The sequence below is a fragment of the Pleurodeles waltl genome, chromosome 6 (genome assembly GCF_031143425.1).
Source record: "Pleurodeles waltl isolate 20211129_DDA chromosome 6, aPleWal1.hap1.20221129, whole genome shotgun sequence".
In the NCBI taxonomy this organism is placed as follows: Eukaryota; Metazoa; Chordata; class Amphibia; order Caudata; family Salamandridae; genus Pleurodeles; species Pleurodeles waltl.
Genome location: NC_090445.1, coordinates 1,556,058,593 through 1,556,081,260, shown reverse-complemented (window position 1 = coordinate 1,556,081,260; position 22,668 = coordinate 1,556,058,593). Strand labels below are relative to the sequence as shown.

The window sequence follows — 22,668 nt, the reverse complement described above, 5'->3', positions numbered from 1 at the left end:
GTCTTGATGGGCCAGATGGATGGGCCCGTGGCTGGATTGGTAAAGGGCAGAGAGCTCCAGTCCGACTCAGACGCCAGCAAGGTGGAGGTGGAGTACTGGTTTGGGCTGGTATCATCAAAGATGAGCTTGTGGGGCCTTTTCGGGTTGAGGATGGAGTCAAGCTCAACTCCCAGTCCTACTGCCAGTTCCTGGAAGAAACCTTCTTCAAGCAGCGGTACAGGAAGAAGTCTGCATCCTTCAAGAAAAACATGATTCTCATGCAGGACAATGCTCCATCACACGCGTCCAAGTACTCCACAGCTTGGCTGGCAAGAAAGGATATAAAAGAAGGAAATCTAATGACATGGCCTCCTTGTTCACCTGATCTGAACCCCATTGAGAACCTGTGGTCCATCATCAAATGTGAGATTTACAAGGAGGGAAAACAGTACACCTCTCTGAACAGTGTCTGGGAGGCTGTGGTTGCTGCTGCACGCAATGTTGATGGTGAACAGATCAAAACACTGACAGAATCCATGGATGGCAGGCTTTTGAGTGTCCTTGCAAAGAAAGGTGGCTATATTGGTCACTGATTTGTTTTTGTTTTGTTTTTGAATGTCAGAAATGTATATTTGTGAATGTTGAGATGTTATATTGGTTTCAGTGGTAATAATAAATAATTGAAATGGGTATATATTTTTTTTTGTTAAGTTGCCTAATAATTATGCACAGTAATAGTCACCTGCACACACAGATATCCCCCTAACATAGCTAAAACTAAAAACAAACTAAAAACTACTTCCAAAAATATTCAGCTTTGATATTAATGAGTTTTTTGGGTTCATTGAGAACATGTTTGTTGTTCAATAATAAAATTAATCCTCAAAAATACAACTTGCCTAATAATTCTGCACTCCCTGTATGTGCGTGAAACACAGCAGTACATGTTTATGGCTTTCTGCCATCCTATGTCTGCCAATATTCATCATATGGCTGTCTTCCAGTATGTTTCTGTGCGTGTCACATTGCTCATACTGACCTTTAATTCCACTGGTGGTGTTGGAATGTACAGGCAGTAGCATCAAACTTAAACCTGTAAGCTCTGATCTCCCTTTTTCCTGCCTAGACTCACCATTGCATATTTTCCCTGTTGCCTATCAGAGGCCACCATAATCTGACTTTTACATGTTTCTAGACCTGTCATTTGCTGTGTATTTAATCCTCTCTCTAGTCCCTCTATGGCTTCTGTGCATGTGTTCCTGGTCTACTCCCATCACCTGTTGTGCATGAATACAAATTTCTCCAGTATCTTTGCTTCCTGTCCTGTGTTGTTTTCTATCTACTCCCATCACTTACTATGCATGTGTGCTGGTTACTAGACACAGCATTATTTTATTTACTTGTGTGCTTTGTTATTATATATATATGCTTTGCCATCATCTTTATCTTGTGCACTTTGTGTAGGCATGGCATGCCTGGGCTGTGATGAACTTCGAGGCGGTGCTCCACTACAAGCATCAGAACCAGGCCAGAGATGAGAAGAAGAAGCTGAGGCACGCCAGTGGCACCAGCATCACCAGTGCCACCAGTGCCAACACTGATGGCAGCAACAGTGAAAGCGAGACTGAGAGCATTGAGGGGAGCCCAGTGCCATCCCCACTGCAAAAGAAGGTATCTGAGGTACGTCTTTAGCAATCTTGCTATGACACAGGAAGTGGGTTCACACCCACCTTCACTGCTGGGGACTGAAAGAGTTGCTACTCAAGGAGCGAGGTCTGTTCAGGAGTGTGGTCTAGGCTAATAGTCTCTGAGGAGCTGGATTTAGGGCCTGTAGGTTCAGGATTTATGAGATGTGTTGTTCGTGGTCTTTTATTCTGGGTTTGTAAGTACTATAATACGGGCAGTAAGTTCTGTGTGTTCAGCTAATAGAGTCTAGGCTTAAGAGAATCAAGCCTACTGAGCATCATGTTTAAGGTTGTCAAGTTCAAAGTATTTGAATGTTAGGGTCTCGGGATTGTGTAGTCCGGTTTTATTTTAGTTGTGAGATCTAGAGTTACAATGTTTGGTTTGTTTGTGAATAACAGAACCTCGTGATAGAATGTTGAATGTTTGCCTGTAGTGAGATTTGCGGGCAATAGGTTCTGGTTTGTGAGCAGATAAGAAAAGAAGTATTTAGCAGCATTACTTTTAATTTATTATGCAATTGCTGTGCATGATTCCCCTATCTAGTTGTTGTTGTTATGTTATGTATATTTCTAGAACACGCTTATCACCCGAGATGTATCCAGTTGTGAATGTATGTATGTATGTATGTGTCCCTCCTTGGTGTCCTGATACTGGGTTTCTGGATGAGTGAGCCAGTGCCCAGTTGTGATTAATAGTGATACCCCATGACTTGTGTGCTCCTCAGTGCTTTTCAGTTTACTCAGATCCTTATTATCCCTCATTGCAGCTGTTCTTCCTGCTTTATTTTACTTGGAGCTTCAGTAGTTCTGTGCTTGCATTTTCCCTCAACTTCTCTTTGCCTTTTGATGGTGTTGTGCTGCATTTTAAGTATGCCTACCAAATGGAATTGCATTTAATTTCAGATGTACCCTCATCCTCAACCACCCTTCCCATGAAACATTTAAAATGACTAAGTAAGTAGTAAGCTGGGTTCTTGTTGTAGTACTCCCCACTTTTTTTTGCGTGGTGTCAGTATGTCTTGGTCTGTAGTGCACTGGGATCCTGCTAACCAGCGCCCCAATGCGCTATCCCCTAAATATGGTTGGTTGGTAACTTTTTACACCTACAATTGGCATGTTGATGCCCCCATGTAAGATGCTAGTATATGGTACTTAGGTAACCAGGGCATTGGTACACCAGGGGTCCCCCGTGGGCTGCAGCATATATTGTACCACCCATGGGAGCCCATGCAAACTATGTCTGCAGGCCTGCCATTGCAGCCTGTGTGAAATGGTGCATGCACCCTTTCACCACAGAGATAAGGCTTACCTTATAGCCTGGTCGCTGCACTCAGACATAGTAAGTCATCCTCTGGTAGGCCCTTATGCCTAAGGACAGGGTGCGTGTCCCTAAGTGTGAGGGTACCCTTGTATGAGCAGGGTACCCCTACAAACCCCAGACTCCATTAACTGGGGTTTGTAAGTGCGGGGAAGCCATCTTAAGGTATGTAGTGGACCCTGGTCAACACGATGGGCCCAACTACGTAATGACTACACCGAACTGAGGCATTTTTGGCATTGTCGATATGAAGTAGGTGTTTTTCCAACCTTTTTTCATAAGGAGAAATGTAGAATGCTCGGATAGGGGGCCCCCTGTTCGTCTGGAAATGGAGAACATGGTGTTCTGTTTCTGCCCACAGTACCATCATAAGTTTGTGCAGAGAGACAGTCACCAAGTGTGCAACCTTTACCTACCGAACAATCGCAACTCTAGTTCCTGTGCACATTTCAAGCCAAAATTGTTGAAGCCTCAAGAGAAGCAGAGGCGTCCCCCCTACATCATGCAGAGCCAGAAGTATACCACTTCACTTCAAGACATGTGGCTCTAACGAGGGAGAGGATAATGACACAGAAGAAGCAGAAGGAGAAGAGTCAGACGTCGAAAAATCCATCAACATCAAAAAGGAGCACAAGAGACCAAAGGAGAAACACCCCCTGGTAACTCCGAAAATGATGGGGGCGGTTGAGTCGAAAGCAGACTCAAAAAAGATAAAATCAGCCTTGGCGCCAAAGATCACGCCGATCGAAGGCAAAGAACATGGTATTCTGTTTCTGCCCACAGTGCCATCATATGTTTGCGCAGAGAGACAGTCACCAAGTGTGCAACCTTTACCTTCCGAACAACCGCAACTCTAGTTCCTGTGCACATTTCAAGCCAAAATTGTTGAAGCCTCAAGAGAAGCAGAGGCGTCCCCCCTACATCATGCAGAGCCAGAAGGATACCACTTCACTTCAAGATATGTGGCTCTAACGAGGGAGAGGATAATGACACAGAAGAAGCAGAAGGAGAAGAGTCTGACGTCAAAAAATCCTTCATCAACATCAAAAAGGAGCACAAGAGACCAAAGGAGAAACACCCACTGGTAACTCCGAAAATGATGGGGGCGGTTGAGTCGAAAGCAGACTCAAAAAAGATAAAATCAGCCTTGGCGCCAAAGATCGCGCCGATCGAAGGCAAAGCACAGAGAACCTCGGGTCCCAATCGAAGGATAGCGCAGGAGGTAAAGATGCCGAAAAATCATCAAAGTCAAAAGACAATCAAAGCCGAGGGCAGCTGCAACAGCAACTGAGCCCTCGACGTTGACACCAAAAAAAGAGAATGTACTAAAATCTCGACGTTAAAGAACACTCGCAAAAAAAGAAAGCTCAAAGCTGAAATGGCAGCCATTGTATGAAAGTACCCTCTTTCTGGCATGGTTAACCTCACTTTTTGCCTGTTTGTCAGTATGTTTGACTGTGTACACTGGGATCCTGCTAACTAGGACCACAGTGAATATGCACTCTCCCTTCAAACATGGTTGCTTGGACCAAACACACCCCACATTTAGCTTACTGGTGCCCCCACATAAGTCCCTAGTATATGGTACCCCGGTACCCAAGGGATTGGGGCACGAGGGGTCCCTCATGGGCTGCAGCATGTATTATGCCACCCATGGGGAGCCCATGCAAAGTGTATCTGCAGGCCTGCCATTGCAGCCAGCATGAAAGGATGCATGCACCCTTTTCACTACAGGTCACTGCGCCAAGTCATTGTAACTCACCCCTATGGTAGGACTTCCTAGCCCAGAGGGCAGGGTGCAGGTACCTGTGTGTGAGGGCATTCCTGCATGAGCAGAGGTGCCCCCAGGAACTCCAGCCCCATTTTCATGGACTTCGTGAGTGCGGGGATGCCATTTTACACATGTACTGGACATAGGTCACTACCTCTGTCCAGCTCCATAATGGTAACTCCGAACCTAGGCATGTTTGATATCAAATATGTCGGAGTCATACCCCAATACTGTTGCCAGTATTTGAAGTATGATTCCATGCACTCTGGGGGCTCTTTAGAGGACCCCCAGCATTGCTCCTACCAGCTTATGGGGTTTTCCGGGCAGCCCAAGCTGCTGTCACCCATTAGACAGTTATTTACCCTCATGCTGCTTGATCAGCTCAAGCCCAGAAAGGCAGAACAAAGGATTTCCTTTGGGAGAGGCGACAACATCCTCTCCCTTTGGAAATAGGTGTTGCATGGCTTGGGAAGGTTAGCCTCCCCAAGCCACTGGAATGCTTTGAAGGGCACATTTGGTGCCCTCCTTGCATAAACCAGTCTGCACTGGTTCATGGACCTCCAGTCCCTGCTCTGGTGCGAAACTGGGCAATGGAAAGGGGAGTGACCACTCCCCTGGCCAACACCACCCCAGGGGTGGTGCCCAGAGCTCCTCTAGAGGGTCCCTTGATTCTGCCATCTTGAATCCAAGGTGGGCAGAGGCCTCTGGGGGCATCTGAGTGGCCAGGTCAAGCAGGTGACGTCAGGGCCCACTCCTGTTAGGTGATCACCTGGTTTGGTGACCAATCCCCCTTCCAGGGCTATTAGGGTCTCCCTCTTGGGTGAGTCCTCAGATTCGACTTGCAAGCTTCCAGCAGGACTCCTCTGCAACGTCTACTTCAACTTCTGGCCACTGGAACTGCAACTGGACCCTCCTGGACCCGACATTCTGCATCCACAGTGAAGACTCTGCTTGCAATATTGTTTTAGCTCCTTCCAGTTGCTGCAACATTTCCCTGGCTGTGCATCCTCTGAAGGTGACAAGACTTCAGTGTCCACGAGAAGGAAGAAGGAATCTATCTTGGTGTGAAGGAGTCACTCCCCTGCATCTGCAGGCACCAACTGCAACGATGCCGGCTGCGTGGCTCTCCTCTCTTCCTGAACCGGCATGGATCCTGTATCACGGGTAGCGGTCTGGAGTGGTCCTCTTGGTCCTCTCTGCCAGCTATCCAACTGAATTGCTTTCCCATGCTGACCAGTAGCCCCCGTCTCTTGCAGCTACTACCATGGCTTGTTGACACCTCCTCCAAGGGAGCTTCAGGCTCCGTGTAGCCCCAGCACTCTTCCCTGAGACGCACATCCCTCTGCGTGCTTCTCCTGTGGCGTGGGACCCTTCTTCAGTTGTGCTGCATGGGCTCCCCTGTGACTCCTGGGGGCTGCCTCTTCTTCTGTGTACTCACTGCATTGCTGAGGATCCCCTGGGACTCCCTCCCGTGGGTTGAGTCCTCCTGGACCTTCTGGTCTATGGCAGCTCCACTTTTCGTCTTCCGCGACTTTTGCCTTTACCAAGGCTTAATGGTGGCTTTTCCATGCCTCAGGCAGACCGCAATCTTCCAGCTGGCGTGGAACGTAGACTGCATCCTCCAGGAACTCTTTACTGACTCCAGGGCTGCATTGCTGACCATCTTCGTCCTACCGTCGACAAACTCCTGCAACCACAGATGGGTGAATGCTGGCTCCTGCCACCACCAGAGACTTCTGCAACTTCTGGATTTGGTCCCCTTCTTTTTCAGGTCTTCCTCTTCAGGAATCCACCACTGGTTTCTTGCAGTCTTGTCTTGGTGATGCATTATTCTTCTTTTCAGTCCTTTTGGTGGTTTGGGGGAAAAACCAATAACTTACTCCTTCCTCCCTGGTCACTGCGAGGATCTGTGGTACTTACCTTTTGGGGTTCCTAGTTCCTCCAGCTCCCCTCTACAAATTCTACTTACCTGGGTGGGGGTCCTGCATTCGCATTCCATTTTTTTTAGTATATGGTTTGGGCTCCCACTAAGGTCACTATTGTCTATTGCTACTGCACTGTTTCCTACTGCTATTTATGCCTGTTTCGGATTACTAGTGTACATATTAAGTGTGTTCTACTAACCTTCTATTGGAGAGTTGCTTATCTAGTACTTTTGGTGCTGTGTGACTAATAGTAGTATTGCGTGATCTTTGCATGTCTCCTAGATACGCCTTGGCTGCTCATCCACAGCTACCTCTAGAGAGCCTGGATTCTAGACACTGCCTACACTTCACTAATAGGGGAACCCTGGACCCTGGTATAAGGTGTAAGTACCCTAGGTACCCACCACACACAAGGCCAGATTTCTATAGCCATACTTCAAAAAAAGGAGTAGTTTAAAACCGTAATGCAAACTTAAAAAATTCCATCTAAACCTTCATCCGAAGATTCAAGAGAGGAAACGTTTGCCCTACTAGACCCACCCTCGCCCATGAATCTCTAGAGGAGGAAGAGCATGAGATCCTCTACGAGGAAGAAGACACAGAGGCACATGGCTTTTACCAAGACACTGAAGAATATGATTAAGTAGAAAACCAATGGCAGGGCCTCGAGGCAGATTCCTCCAAAGAAGCCATTGACTCATTCCCTTCAAGAATATCACCTCCAGATGATCTTACAATGTACAACCAGTTGGTGAAAAAAGCAGCAGAGAAATATGGATCACAGAAGTAAGAAGAAAAGGCAAAGACTTGCTTTCTGTTTAAAACACTGGTACCATCGCAAAGCAAAGTGCAATACCTTCTCATGCTACCAAGCATCATAGACCAAGGAAGAGAGATCTTTAAGGAACCAACTAATTGTAGAGCTGTTACTCCAAGAGTGGAGATAAAATATAAGCAGTCATCAAAATACTTACCTTACATACAAGGTAATATAGTGTCCGATTCAATAATCATGGCCACACCCAGTATAAGGGCAAATATTACTATCACCACTGCCCCCCGAAACCCTCCCAGAATGGGAGAGGAAGAGGATTGACATGGTGGGTAGGAAATGTGAAAAAGGAGCTGCAACTCAATGGCAGACTGCCAGTTCCAATGCACTTCTCAACCGGTATGCCCATCAGAACTGGGAAGAAATGGTGTAGGCTATGAAGCACCTACCTCACCAATATCAAAGGAGAACCAAAGCGCTAGCTTAAGAGGGAACAGGCATTGCCAATGTGTGCCTAAAGTCAGAGCTAGATGCAGCATGCACAGCAGCAAGATGGGAACAGCTCTAAGGTGTCATGCATTGCTCCACATATCGGGCTTTAAAACAAAGTATAGACAACATAGTCAATAGCCCTTTTGACAGGGAGCACCTGTTTGGAAAGACTGCAGATGACACTTCAGAAAATCAAAATAATTTAATAAGTCAACAAGGTCGATGGGGTCACTCCAATTCAGAGGCCACACAAGAAGGTGGACTCCTTCAACCAGAAGACCGGCAGGACAAGGAGCTCTCCATGTGGTAACACCACTGCAGGGCATCCAAACTGCAAGCCAGACACAGCCTGTTTCCCAACAGTGGCAATTTCAAACTCCACTAAGATAGCTGTTTTTAGGAGGCGCAAGAGGGAGAAGCCAGCAAGAGGGGCTGCAACACCATTAAAGTGACTCTCTAAAATGGAATCCCTGCCCACATACAACACCAGTGAGGGGAAAAATTGGAAACTTCTTCCAGGAGTTGAGGAAGATAACGTCAGACTAGTGGGCACTTACTATAATACAACATAGATACTGTACAGAGTTGGAAAACACTCATCAACCCGTTACCCAAAACAAAGAGCACACACAACAGAATAAATCACATATCTTCAAAAGGAAGTAAAGGAGCTGTTATAAAGACAAGCAGCAGAAGTATCCTCCAAGGAGAAAAATCAGTCTACTCAACATACTTTCTGGTCCCAAAACCAGACAAAACTCTGCGTCCCATATTAGATTTATGTTTTCTAAACAAATGTATAAAGACACAAAAGTACAAAATGACAACTCTACAAGAGGTTATTCCCCAAATCCAACAAGGGGATTTCATAGCAAACATAGATTTAAAGGATGCATATTTTCACGTTCCAATGAAAGAAACACACAAAACAAATCCTGCAATTTGTTGTAAAACAAGATCCATTACTGGGTCAAAGTGATACCCTTTGACATAAAATCAGCATCAAGGGTATTTGCAAAATGCCTGGCTCTAGTAGCAGCACATTTGAGAAGAAGAGGAATATATGTGTACTCATACCTAAACAACTGGATGGTAAGCGCGAAAAAGAGATACAAGTGTGAGGCGTACATAAAGACTGAGATGACAATACTACACTGGTTAGGATTCACAATAAACGTAGAGAAATCCTTGCCAGAACAGCAGAAGCTGTTCTTAGGAGCTAGAACAGGCACAATTTAAGCAAAAGCCTTCCCTTGCGACAAGAGGGTCAAACCCTAACACAAGAAGCTCTCTACTACCAGAAAGGTCCATCTCTGACCTTAAGTGTAGGAAAGTACCATCTTTATAGCATAGTTACCCCCCTTTTTGCCTGATGTCAGTATGTTTAGAGTGTAGTTCACTGGGATTCTGCTAACCGGGACCCCAGTTGTTATGCTCTCTCCTCTAAATTTGCCCATAATTGGCATACTGATGCACCCAAGTAAGTCCCTAGTATATGATACTTAGGTACCCAGGGCATTGTTACACCAAGGGTCTCCCATGGGCTGCAGCATGTATTGTACCACCCATAGGAGCCCATGCAAACTGTATCTGCAGACCTGCCATTGCAGCCTGCTTGAAATGGTGCATGCACCCTTTCACCCCTGCTGTTAGGCTTGCCTTACACCGCGGTCACTGCACTTAAGGAATGTAAGTCACCCCTCTGGTAGGCCTTTCAACCCAAGGGAAGGATGCATGTACCTAAGTGTGAGGGTACTCCTGCACGAGCAGAGTACCCCTACAAACCTCAGACTTCCTTCTTTGGGCTTTAAAAGTGCAGAGAAGCCATTTTAAATTGTCTCTCTAGTTGGCTTCTAGATCAGCCAGTGCCCAGTTCAATCAATCAATCACAGGATTTATAAAGCGCACAAATAACCCTTTAGGGTCTCTAGCCACCGGTTCTCACTGTGGCAATGCTATCTCATGTAGCGGACACTGGTGAATACGAGTAGTCCAGCTATGTAATGGTATTTCTGAACCTAGGCATGTTTGGTATCAAACATGTCGGAATCATGCAGCAACACAGATTCCAGTGTTAGTTGCATGATACCTTGTACTCTGAGGGATCCTTAGAGGATCCCCCAAATCTGCCTGTACAGCCTTCCAGGGTCTGTCTGGCAGTCCACACTGCTGCAGATCGCCACACACTGTTCTACCTTAATGCTGCTCATCCAGCTCGAGCAGGGGGAAGGCAGAACAAAGGGTTTCCTGTAGGAGGGAAGTGTGACCTCCTGTCCTTTAGAACTAAGTGTCTCTGGGCTGAAATTGGGTGTCCTCTCTGCACCACCAGACTGCTTTGAAAGGCACATTTGGTGCCCTCCTTGTATAAACCGGTTTGCTTCAGTGCAGGGACCCTTGGTCACTGCTCTGGTGCGAAACCACACTAAGGAGAGGGGAGTGTCCAGCCCCTGTCCTGCTCCCCCATTAGGGAGGTGTACAGAACTCTAACAGGTGACCGATTAATTCTGCCAACTTGGAAAGGAGATGTGGAGAGGTCCCTGGGAGCATCTGACTGGTCAGGCCAGGTAGATGACGTCCCAGACCCTCTCTGATAGGCGGGCCAAGACAGAAAGTGACCAACCCCTTTTTAGGGTTCCTTAAGGGCTTCAACGTGGGTGGGTCCTTGGGTTCGTCGAGCAAGCCTCTACAAGGAACTCTCTGCAAGACATTTTCTTCTCCTGGCCTCTGGAACCACTGCTGGTCTGGTTTGGGACCAAAACAAGTCTGCTTCTGGTGGGAACATTGTTTCTCCGGATCCTGCAAGAAGCCTGCAATATCCAAGGCTGTGCATCCTCCAGGGTCACAAGCACTCTGTTTGCACCTGAAAGCACTAAGGTTTCTCCCTTGGAGTCACTCCCATGCATCCGCAAGGACCTCAAGACAACGTCGACTGGCTAGTGGGGTCTGCTGTCCCATGGACATAGAGAGGCTGTGCATCACAGATGGTGGCTCTGTTGCCTCCTGGGTCCTGCCTACCTTCTGACCAACGTGGGAGACAGTGGACCCCTGCTCCTCCCTCTGGACTGAAACCCTTGTGCAACGCAAATTGTTGCTCTTGCCAAGGCTTGTTGGCTCTTCCTCCAAGAGATCGTCGAGCCCCGAGAAGCCCTAGCCTCCAGCACTCTGCAACCCGAAGATCACCTTCTGTCCTGCAAATTCTGCAACAGGGGACTCCTGTTTTGTTGTGCTGCTGAGGGCTCCTTGTGACTCCCGGTGTCCATCGCCTGTGGGTCACTCATAGGGTCTCCAACAACTTCTGGTGGCCTCCCTGTGTGCTGATGGTCAGCCCTCACCCACACTTCAAGGTTAGTGTTTCATGGACCTTGCTGGTCCCCAAAAACCTGCAAATCCATCCTCAGCTCCCACTTGCATTTGCCAGTGCTTGTTGGTGGCCTCGCTGGTCACTGACCCTCCTGCAATCCGGCGACCGACGGGGAACAGCTCGTAGGCAACTCCTAGGATCTTCTGCAGCTCCTAGACCCCGTAGCTGGACTCCATCCTTCGCCAACCTGCAGGAAATTCACCCATAGGAGGCATTGCCACCTGTCCCACCTGGGCACCTCCAAGGGTGCTGGACTATGTCCCCTTCCTTTTCAGGTCTTCAACGTCTGGAAACCATCCTTGGGTTCCACTGGACAAGTCTACGGGTCACGACAGCAGCCAGACAACTGAGGTCTCCATTGACTTCAGCGAGGGTTTCCGACGTCCTTTCACCTGTATTTGTCCAGGACCCCTTCAGTAGGTACTCCTGTCTTCTGGGTATCCTTGGATGGGGACACACTCCAACCTTCCTCCTGTCTTTGGGTTTCCTCGGGGTCCACTGGACAGGGTCCTGAAACTCACAAATTCTAACCGCGACTTCCCTGTGTTAGTTTATGGGACGACTGGATAGGTAACCGCTCTGCACCTGGTCGCTGGGGCACTTGCTGTACTTACCTCTGGTGTTTTCGTTCTGCCCCAGTCCCTAGTTACACTTACCTTGGTTGGGTTCACTATTTCACATTCCACATACTTAGGGGGTTATTCTAACTTTGGAGGAGTGTTAATCCGTCCCAAAAGTGACGGTAAAGTGACGGATATACCACCAGCCGTATTACGAGTTCCATAGGATATAATGGACTCATAATACGGCTGGTGGTAAATCCGTCACTTTACCGTCACTTTTGGGACGGATTAACACCTCCTCCAAAGTTAGAATAACCCCCTTAGTGTGTGTGTGTGTGTGTGTGTGTGTGTGTGTGTATATATATATATATATATATATATGTATGTTCGATGGCATGTGTAGCTGCAGATACACATGCTGTGCATATCCCGCCATCTAGTGTTGGGCTCGGAGTGTTACAAGTTGTTTTTCTTCGTAGAAGTCTTTTCGAGTAACGAGATCGAGGGACTCCTCCCATTTCGGCTCCATTGCGCATGGGCGTCGACTCCATCTTAGATTGTTTTCTTTCCGCCATCGGGTTCGGGCGTGTTCCTCTTCGCTCCGTGTTTCGGTTCGGAAAGTTAGTTAAATCTCGGAAAATTTGACGGTATTGTTTGCGTTCGGTATCGGGTTAGTTAGCGCATATCGACACCGAAATAAAGAAGAGCTCCGGTAGCCCTTCAGGGCTTCTATTCCCCGGTGGGCCTGGTCGGCCCGATCGCGTGTGTCTTCAAGTCTCATGGAACGGACCCCATTCCGCTTCTGCCCCGAATGCCAAAACAAGTATCCATACACAGATCAACATCTGGTCTGTAATTTGTGTTTGTCCCCTGAACACAAAGAGGATACTTGCGAGGCCTGTCGGGCATTTCGGTCGAAGAAAACGCTACAGGTCCAGAGAGCACGAAGGCTTCAAATGGCGTCGGCGCCGTCAGGACACCACGACGTCGAGGAAGAAGAGACTTTCTTCATTGCTGACGAGCCTGAGACAGAGCAGACACCGAAAACTGTGAGTAAAACAGCCCCGGACAAAACTCCCGTCAAAATCATGAAGGCCCAGGGGACGCAACCGCCGGCAGGCCATGGCTTAACGCGCAAAATAGGTGACCGTCCATCGGCACCGAAAAAGGGCACACACGTGTCGAAGTCATCCGACTCCGGTCGAGATCCCGGCACAGAACATACTCGACACAGAGAGCCTGGTTCCGACCAAGCTCGACATCGAGATACCGGCACCGAGAGATCGGCACACCGAAACCGAAAAAAGTGGCTTATGAGCCGAAAAAGACTGTAGAAAAAGTTTTGGTACCGAAACATCCAGCTTCGGAGTCGAAACAAGCTCTTACTCCGAGGAACAAGGCCTTTCAGCACAACTACAAGGCCATAAATTTGGACAAGATCTAGAAGCAGGGGAGCCAGATTATACACAAAGAAGGCTCCATATTCAAAAGGATACAGGGAAAATAAGAACTCTCCCTCCTATAAGGATGAAAAGGAAACTTGCTTTCCAAGAAAAAGAAAAACAACCACAAGCAAAAGTGGCAAAAGCAGTAACTCCACCTCACTCTTCACCACAACCGTCACCACACCACTCACCACAACTGTCACCAATTGCAACACCCCCTATGATGCAATCTCCAACGCAAACAGGGATGAGCCAGGATGACCCAGATGCATGGGATCTCTATGATGCGCCTGTATCAGACAATAGTCCAGACTGCTACCCAGCAAGACCATCACCACCTGAAGACAGTACTGCCTACACGCAGGTAGTGTCCAGAGCGGCGGCTTTTCACAATGTGGCACTGCACGCTGAACCCATTGAGGATGACTTTTTATTTAATACTTTGTCGTCGACACACAGTCAGTACCAAAGTCTCCCAATGTTACCAGGGATGTTGAAACACGCGAAACAAGTATTTTCAAGAGCCCGTCAAAGGCAGAGCCGTCACACCTAGGGTGGAGAAAAAGTACAAGCCTCCCCCTACAGACCCCGTGTACATCACACAACAACTGACACCTGACTCAGTAGTAGTGGGGGCAGCACGTAAAAGGGCTAATTCACACACCTCTGGAGATGCACCACCACCCGACAAGGAAAGTCGAAAGTTTGACGCAGCGGGAAAAAGAGTTGCAGCACAAGCGGCCAATCAATGGCGCATTGCCAATTCCCAAGCTTTATTGTCAAGATATGACAGAGCTCATTGGGATGAAATGCAACACTTTATAGAACATCTGCCCAAGGAGTTCCAAAAGCACGCACAACAAGTGGTGGAAGAGGGCCAAAGTATCTCGAACAACCAGATACGATCGGCAATGGATGCAGCGGACACAGCTGCAAGAACTGTGAATACAGCGGTCACTATTCTGAGACACGCATGGCTACGCACCTTCGCGTTTAAGCCAGAGATCCAACAGGCTGTGCTTAGTATGCCTTTTAATGGACAGCAGTTGTTTGGGCCGGAGGTGGACACAGCTATAGAGAAGCTGAAGAAGGACACTGATACGGCCAAAGCCATGGGTGCGCTCTACTCCCCACAGAGCAGAGGCACATTTAGGAAAACACAATTTAGAGGGGGGTTTCGGGCTCAAAGCGCAGAACCCTCAACCTCACAAACCAGACCCACCTACCAGGGCCAGTATCAAAGAGGAGGCTTTCGGGGACAATACAGAGGTGGACAGTTCCCTAAAACTAGGGGAAAGTTCCAAAGCCCCCTCAAACTAAACAGTGACTTCAGTGTCACAAATCCCCAACACATAACACCAGTTGGGGGGGGGGGAGACTCACAGATTATTACCAAAATTGGGAGGAAATAACAACAGACTTTTGTGGGTCCTAGCCATTATCCAACATGGTTATTACATAGAATTCCTACAATTACCACCAAATGTGCCTCCAAGAACACACAATATGTCCAAACAGCACTTGGATCTATTACAACTAGAAGTCCAAGCGTTGTTACAAAAAGACGCAATAGAACTAGTACCCAACCATCAGAAAGGAACAGGTATTTATTGCCTGTATTTTTTAATACCCAAAAAGGACAAAACTCTGAGACCCATCTTAGATCTCAGAACACTAAGGCCCTCATTCTGACTTTGGCGGGCAGCGGTCGCCGCCCGCCAAAATCAGGCCGCCGAAAGACCGCGGCGGCCATTCTGGCTTTCCAGCTGGGCCGGCGGGCGACCGCCAAAGGAGCGCCCGCCGGTCCAGCGGGAAAGGCCCTGCAACAATGAAGCCGGCTCCGAATGGAGCCGGCGGAGTTGCAGGGGTGCGACGGGTGCAGTTGCACCCATCGCGATTTTCACTGTCTGCAATGCAGACAGTGAAAATCTTTATGGGGCCCTGTTAGGGGGCCCCTGCACTGCCCATGCCAGTGGCATGGGCAGTGCAGGGGCCCCCAGTGGCCCCACGACACCCGTTCCCGCCATCCTGTTCCCGGTGGTAAAAACCGCCAGGAACAGGATGGCGGGAAGGGGGTCGGAATCTCCATGGCGGCGCTGCTTGCAGCGCCTCCATGGAGATTCAGCCCATGCAGGGGAAATCCGGCGGGAAACCAGCCTGTTGGCGGTGCTTCCGTGGTCCCCGGCCCTGGCGGTCTTGGACCGCCAGGGTCGGAATGACCCCCTAAATCTTTACATCAAATCCCTTTCACATGGTGACACTTCAGGACGTAATCCCCTTGCTCAAACAACAAGAATACATGTCAACTTTAGATCTCAAGGATGCGTACTTCCATATACCCATACATCCTCCACACAGGAAATACTTAAGGTTTGTAATCCAAGGAGTACATTACCAGTTCAAAGTGTTACCATTCGGGATAACAACAGCACCAAGGGTATTTACAAAATGCCTTGCAGTAGTAGCTGCAAATATCAGAAGACAGCACATACACGTATTCCCGTATCTAGACGATTGGTTAATCAAAACCAACACTCAAGAACAGTGTCTTCAACACACAACATACGTCATAGAAACCCTTCACAAACTGGGTTTCTCACTAAACTACCAAAAATCACACTTACAGCCGTGTCAAACACAACAATACTTAGGAGCAACAATCAACACAAAAAAAGGATTGCCACTCCAAGTCCACAAAGGGTACAAGCTTTCCAGAGCGTAATACAAAACATGCACCCAAACCAAAAGTATCAGGTAAAATTAGTGATGAAACTACTAGGCATGATGTCCTCATGCATAGCCATTGTCCCAAACGCAAGATTACACATGCGGCCCTTACAACAGTGCCTAGCAACACAATGGACACAAGCACAGGGTCAACTTCAAGATCTAGTGTTGATAGACCACCAAACACACACCTCGCTTCAATGGTGGAATCATGTAAATTTAAATCAAGGGCGGCCTTTCCAAGACTCAGTGCCTCAATACATGATCACAACAGATGCTTCCATGGTAGGGTGGGGAGCACACCTCAAACAACACAGCATCCAGGTACAATGGGACACTCAGCAGAAACAACTTCATATAAATCAGCTAGAACTACTAGCAGTGTTTCAAGTGTTGAAAGCATTTCAACCGCTAATAGCCCACAAACACATTCTTGTCAAAACAGACAACATGACAACAATGTATGACTTAAACAGGGAGGCACACACTCATCACAACTGTGTCTCTTAGCACAGAAGATTTGGCATTGGTCGATTCACGATTCACATTCGCCTAATAGCGCAATACATCCCAGGAATTCAAAATCAGTTGGCCGACAATCTCAGTCGAGATCACCAACAAATCCACGAATGGGAGATTCATCCCCAGATACTACAAACATACTTCCAAAACTGGGGAACACCGCAAATAGACCTATTCGCAACAAAAGAAAACGCAAAATGCAAAATGCAAAAACTTCGGATCCAGGTACCCACAGCCTCACTCCAAGGTCAATGTGTTATGGATGAGTTGGTCAGGAAAATTTGCTTACGCTTTCCCCCCCTCTCTCACTCCTTCCGTATCTAGCAAACAAATTGAGTCAAAACAAACTCAAACTAATACTAATAGCACCAACTTGGGCACGACAACCTTGGTACACAACACTACTAGACCTGTCAGTAGTACCTCATATCAAACTACCAAACAGACCAGATCTGTTAACTCAACACAAACAGCAGATCAGACACCCGAATCCAGCATCGCTCAATCTAGTAATCTGGCTCCTGAAGTCTTAGAATTTGGACATCTAGACCTTACACAAGAATGTATGGAGGTCATCAAACAGGCTAGAAAACCTACTACAAGACATTGCTACGCAAATAAATGGAAACGATTTGTTTATTAATGTCATAATAATCAAATTCAACCATTACACGCGTCTGCTAAAAACATTGTAAGCTACTTACTACACTTACAAAAGTCTAAGTTAGCTTTTTCGTCCATTAAAATACATCTCACAGCAATTTCTGCCTATCTGCAAACTACACATTCAACCTCGTTATTTAGAATCCCTGTCATAAAAGCATTTATGGATTGACTAAAAAGGATCATTCCCCCAAGAACACCACCAGTTCCTTCGTGGAACCTCAATGTTGTATTAACGCGACTCATAGGTCCACCATTCGAACCCATGCACTCTTGTGAAATGCAATACTTAACTTGGAAAGTAGCCTTCCTAATAGCTATCACATCTCTCAGAAGAGTAAGTGAAATACAAGCCTTTACCATACAGGAACCCTTTATACAAATACACAAGCATAAAGTGGTTCTACGCACAAATCCCAAATTTTTGCCAAAAGTTATGTCACCGTTCACTTAAACCAAACTGTGGAACTCCCAGTGTTTTTTCCACAACCAGACTCTGTAGCTGAAAGAGCATTACATACATTAGACATAAAAAGAGCTTTAATGTACTACACTGATAGAACCAAACAGTTTCGCAAAACAAAGCAATTGTTTGTAGCTTTCCAAAAACCTCATGCAGGAAATCCAATATCCAAACAAGGCATTGCCAGATGGATAGTTAAATGTATTCAAACCTGTTATGTTAAAGCTAAGAGAGAACTGCCTATTACACCAAAGGCACACTCCACTAGAAAGAAAGGCGCCACAATGGCCTTTCTAGGAAATATATCAATGACAGAAAACTGTAAGGCAGCCACATGGTCTACGCCTCATACATTCACTAAACATTACTGTGTGGATGTGTTAACAACACAAGCCACAGTAGGACAAGCAGTACTAAGAACATTATTTCAAACAACTTCAACTCCTACAGGCTAAACCACCGCTTTTGGGGAGATAACTGCTTACTAGTCTATGCACAGCATGTGTATCTGCAGCTACACATGCCATCGAACGGAAAATGTCACTTACCCAGTGTACATCTGTTCGTGGCATGAGACGCTGCAGATTCACATGCACCCTCCCACCTCCCCGGTAGCCTGTAGCCGTTATAAGTTGATTAAAATTAAACTTGTACATTTGTAAATTTGTAAATATAACACTTTTAGTCACATTATGTACATACATACTTACTCCTTTGCATGGGCAATATTTCTTTATACACAACCCCTACCTCACCATCTGCGGGGAAAACAATCTAAGATGGAGTCGACGCCCATGCGCAATGGAGCCGAAATGGGAGGAGTCCCTCGATCTCGTGACTCGAAAAGACTTCTTCGAAGAAAAACAACAACTTTTAACACTCCGAGCCCAACACTAGATGGCGCGATATGCACAGCATGTGAATCTGCAGCGTCTCATGCCACAAACACATGTACACTGGGTAAGTGCCATTTTCCATATGGTTTGGCCCCCCACACATTCCTGTACATTTTATGTTATTTCTGCTTGTTATTTGGTGTATATATATTGTGTGTAGATGTCTCCAAAGGGGTGAGTATACCAATGCTAGTCCAGTATTTGGTGCTGTAATAAAGAATCCTTTATTCTTACAACACTTGCGTGGTTCTTTCTTGTGTGGGAGTTACTGTCTGACTACTGTGGTATTGCAAGTGCTTTACATTCCCCCTGGATAAGCTTCAGCTGTTTTTCTCTGTAGGAAGCTAGCTTTGTATACTATATCAAAATGAGATATAGTGTGCACAGAGTCCAGGGGTTCCCCAGAGGCTTGAAAGAGGCATAAATAGATAATACTAATGCTCTATTTGTGGTAGTGTGGTCAAACATTTAGGCTTATCAAATAGTAGTGTTAAGCATTTTGTTGTACACACACAAGCAATACGAGAAACACACACTGAATGACTTAACTCCAGACCAATAGTTTTTTTTTTTTAATAAAAAAAATATCTTTTTAAAATTAATTTCTAGAACCACAAGATTCAGTTTGCTGTTAAGTACATAAAATGACAGGTACTTTCCATAGTAATATTTCGAAATTTGAATGGAATCAACAATGTACACAGTTTTCTTAATGCCAAAAAGCTATTTTAAAAATAAACATAGTGCAAATTACAACAGTTCCTAGGGGAGGTAAGGAAAGTACAGTTTCTGAGGTAAGTAACAAACTTACAGGTTTAGTCTCTGGGGCATAGGTAGCCCACCGTTGGTGGTTCAAGGTAACCCCTAGCACCCAGCACTAGCAAAAGGTGCAGAGGTCAAACAAGAGCCAAATTAATGTGGGCCTCTATGGAGAGAGGGGGTACTCCAGTTCCAGTCTGCTTGCAGGTAAGTACCCGCCTTGTCAGAGGGCAGACCAAGGGGGTTTAGAGGAGCACTGGAGGGGCTTCAAGTAGGCACCAATCCCACACCCTCAGCGGCACATGGGCTGCCGGGTGCAGAGTGCAAACAGGGCATCAGGTTTCCAATGGAACTCTGTCGAGGGACCCTGTGGCTGCAGGCAAGGCACAGGGGGCCTTCCTGGGCAAGCCACCGACTGGATAAGGGTGGTGGGCTGTCTGCTGGTTAGCTGCACCGGTGGTCGGGTTCTCTCGAGTCTGGGGGCTGCGGGTGCAGTGCTTCTCCAGGCATCGGATATCTTTGTCCCGGGAAGTCACGGAAAGTGGGGTGGAGAGCTCAACCCAGGGTGAACACTCTGACGGAATTGCCTGGGGATCCTCTCTGGCTAGTTGGGCCACCTGGACATTTGGAGGCTTTTCAGGGGTCGATGGACCTGCAGAACGTGTTGCTCTTCTTTTGAAGCTTTTTGAAGCAGGAGATGGGCAGTCAGTTGTCTCCTTCTCTTCTCTGTGGGGTTTTCAGCTCAGCAGTCCTTCTTCTTTCTTGGGGTCGTCAGGAATCTGATGAGCTGGGTTCAGGGGGGCCCTTTAGTTCAAAATTTAGGGGTGTGTTAGGGTCAGGGGGCAGTAGCCAATGGCTACTGTCCCTGAGGGTGGCTACACCCTCCTTGTGCCCACTCCCTTTGGGGAGGGGGCACATTGCTATCCCTATTGGTCCTAATCCACCAACGCAAGATGGAGGATTTCTCGAGGGGCGGGGGGTCACTTCAGCTCTGGACACCTTAGGGGTGGTCCAGGCTGAGGGGGTGACTCCTCCTTGTTTTGTTCCTAATTTTCCATCTGGACTTGCCACCAAAAGTGGGGCTGTGTCTGCGGGGTGGGCATCCCCACTAGCTGGAGTGCCCTGGGGCACTGTAATCCGAGGTTTGAGCCTTTGAGGATAGGGAAATGGGCCATTCAAAACAGATAACACTAATGGTAGTACATTTGCCAGAAGTGGACAGCATGATAACAGACAATCATCCATTTCATATGAATGGAAGTTAAAACAAACATTATTGGAAACAGTATTTCAAGCAATTCAGGTGCCTTTTATTTGCTGTCTGGGGGTAGTGGATATGGTTTTTTATTGATAGATGTTTTCATGTGAAGTCTGTTTATTCCAAATATTGATCTTACTTTATATCTTGGTGTGCCTGTTAACAGTTGATCCTCCTTTGGCCTTTTTCTGTGATATTTTGAAATTTGCATTATATCTAGCCAAATTAGATTTTTTCCCCTTGTAACCAGGAAAGGTTATTTGTCAGCCCTTCACTGTATGCCCAATCAGCCCTCCTTGTTTAAACTTCCACTTGTGATGCTTTATCTGAAGGGAAGGACGTTTGCCATTCATCATGTCTTGATGGGTCCTTAATTTTTGTTGGTTTCTCAATTCAAGCTCATGCACAGTTTATCTCTCAGGCTCTGTATGTTCAAGATGCTGCTTTTTGTCTCTGACACCTTGGTATGCCAGGTGAATGAGCAGCAATTTGTCAACTTACTGTTCACTTTCTTCACTTTCAAGCCTCCTTTTACAGAGGCAATATTCCCATTCCATCTGGGGTAGTTGATTACGCTGCTTACATTATTTCGCTCCCCGCATCCCTCTGAGGAGTAGAGGTGGTTACATTGCTTGGACCAGCAGCGCTCCAAGCATCACTTGTGGATCTTAATTCTTGAGTATGCTGGCCACATAAAAGGTAGAACTGTCATGAAGAGGATGAACTTCCGAAAGGCATTAGGGCTCATTCTACCAGAGCCAGGAAAGTGAAGGGGGCCCACAGTTGGAGGCCTCAGTGGGCAAATAATCACAACTAAATAGGCAGGAGGCTCATTTGAGAGGAGTCCCTAGTCTTGTCTAGACTTAGAAAGGTGAAACTTTCAACTTAAACAGAATATTTTCTTTTTACTATATAATCATAATTGGCACTGTCCAAACACAATCCAGGCACGAAGAGAGAAAATCCCAAAGTAAAAAAGATTCTGACCTGGCTCAGTTTCCCGAAAGCCTCAGGAACAATCCAACCACTTGGCACATAAGCGATCTATATCTCCTTTCTTTAAGACAGCCTGAAGGTATGCAGGTAGACACTAGGTTCCCTAAGCTAGGACTCCCCTGACTGAGGCATTGAGGTGCAGCAGCTATAAGTTGTAATTGAGTTTTGTTCTTATTTTTGTTGTGGGCGTTTTGTCAGAGGAAAGCCTGGCCACCTGTGAGAACCTTTAACCCCAAGGATACTCCATCAGCAACTTGCATCCTAGAACCCTACCCCTGGTGACTCAATAGGGAAAGAACATTCATCTCTCTCTAATGCACAAACCAAAATAGACAAGTACAGCTTGCCTGCCTCAGAGCTGCTGATGCCGATGCACAGCCAGCTCCTGATCGACCACCTCAAGTGTCATCTTCCACCAGTACGATTGTACAGGCCACCCAGGTTTCCTGCACAGTGCTGGAAACCGAAATTAGTGAAGTAAGGATGTATGTCACACTTCTCTGACAAGACCTGTGCAATGCAGTGGATAGGATCTATGAGGCGGTGGACTGCGAAGATGTGGTCTCTAAACTCAAAACAACTGTTATCATGCTTACTATTACATCCAAGGCATTGAAGCAATATTCCAAAGACACAGAAGGTAGAGAGAGTAGACTTAACATGTGGCTTGTGAGCTTTTCCCAAGATGTAAAGGTGCCAATCCACAGAAGTTCATTGAGTAGTGGATTGCCTCTTAGCTGCTGGCGGGTAAGCTCTTGCTCTGCTTTATCATGAAGAGTGTGCAAAGATCCATGCTGTACAAGCCATTCACCTGGTGCTCCCCCTCACAAACTGATAGTCAGGGTCCTCAATTTTAGAAACAGACATGCCATTCTCTGGGTGGCAGCAGAATGCAATTTTAATACAACAGATGGGATATAGTATGTTAAATAAAGTTATAAGGCGCATTGCTGCTCCAGCAACGGGACTTTACAGTGCTAACCACTGGACTAAAGTACTACATCAAAAGAGTAGCTAAAGGGAAAAACCTTTTAATTGCTGAAAAGCCAGGTTTTGAGCTTTTTCCTAAAGTC

At 46.8% G+C, this 22,668-nt stretch overlaps 1 protein-coding gene across 2 annotated transcripts in view; it reads left to right on the top strand.

Moving 5' to 3' along the window:
- The window catches only part of MTOR (mechanistic target of rapamycin kinase), a 1,113,749-nt gene that overhangs the window by 750,559 nt on the left and 340,522 nt on the right, over nucleotides 1-22,668 (top strand). For both annotated transcript variants that reach the window (XM_069241238.1, XM_069241237.1), the window contains one exon: nucleotides 1,444-1,659. In XM_069241238.1, coding sequence (XP_069097339.1) covers nucleotides 1,444-1,659 — 216 coding nt within the window. The remainder of the gene's footprint in view (nucleotides 1-1,443; nucleotides 1,660-22,668) is intronic.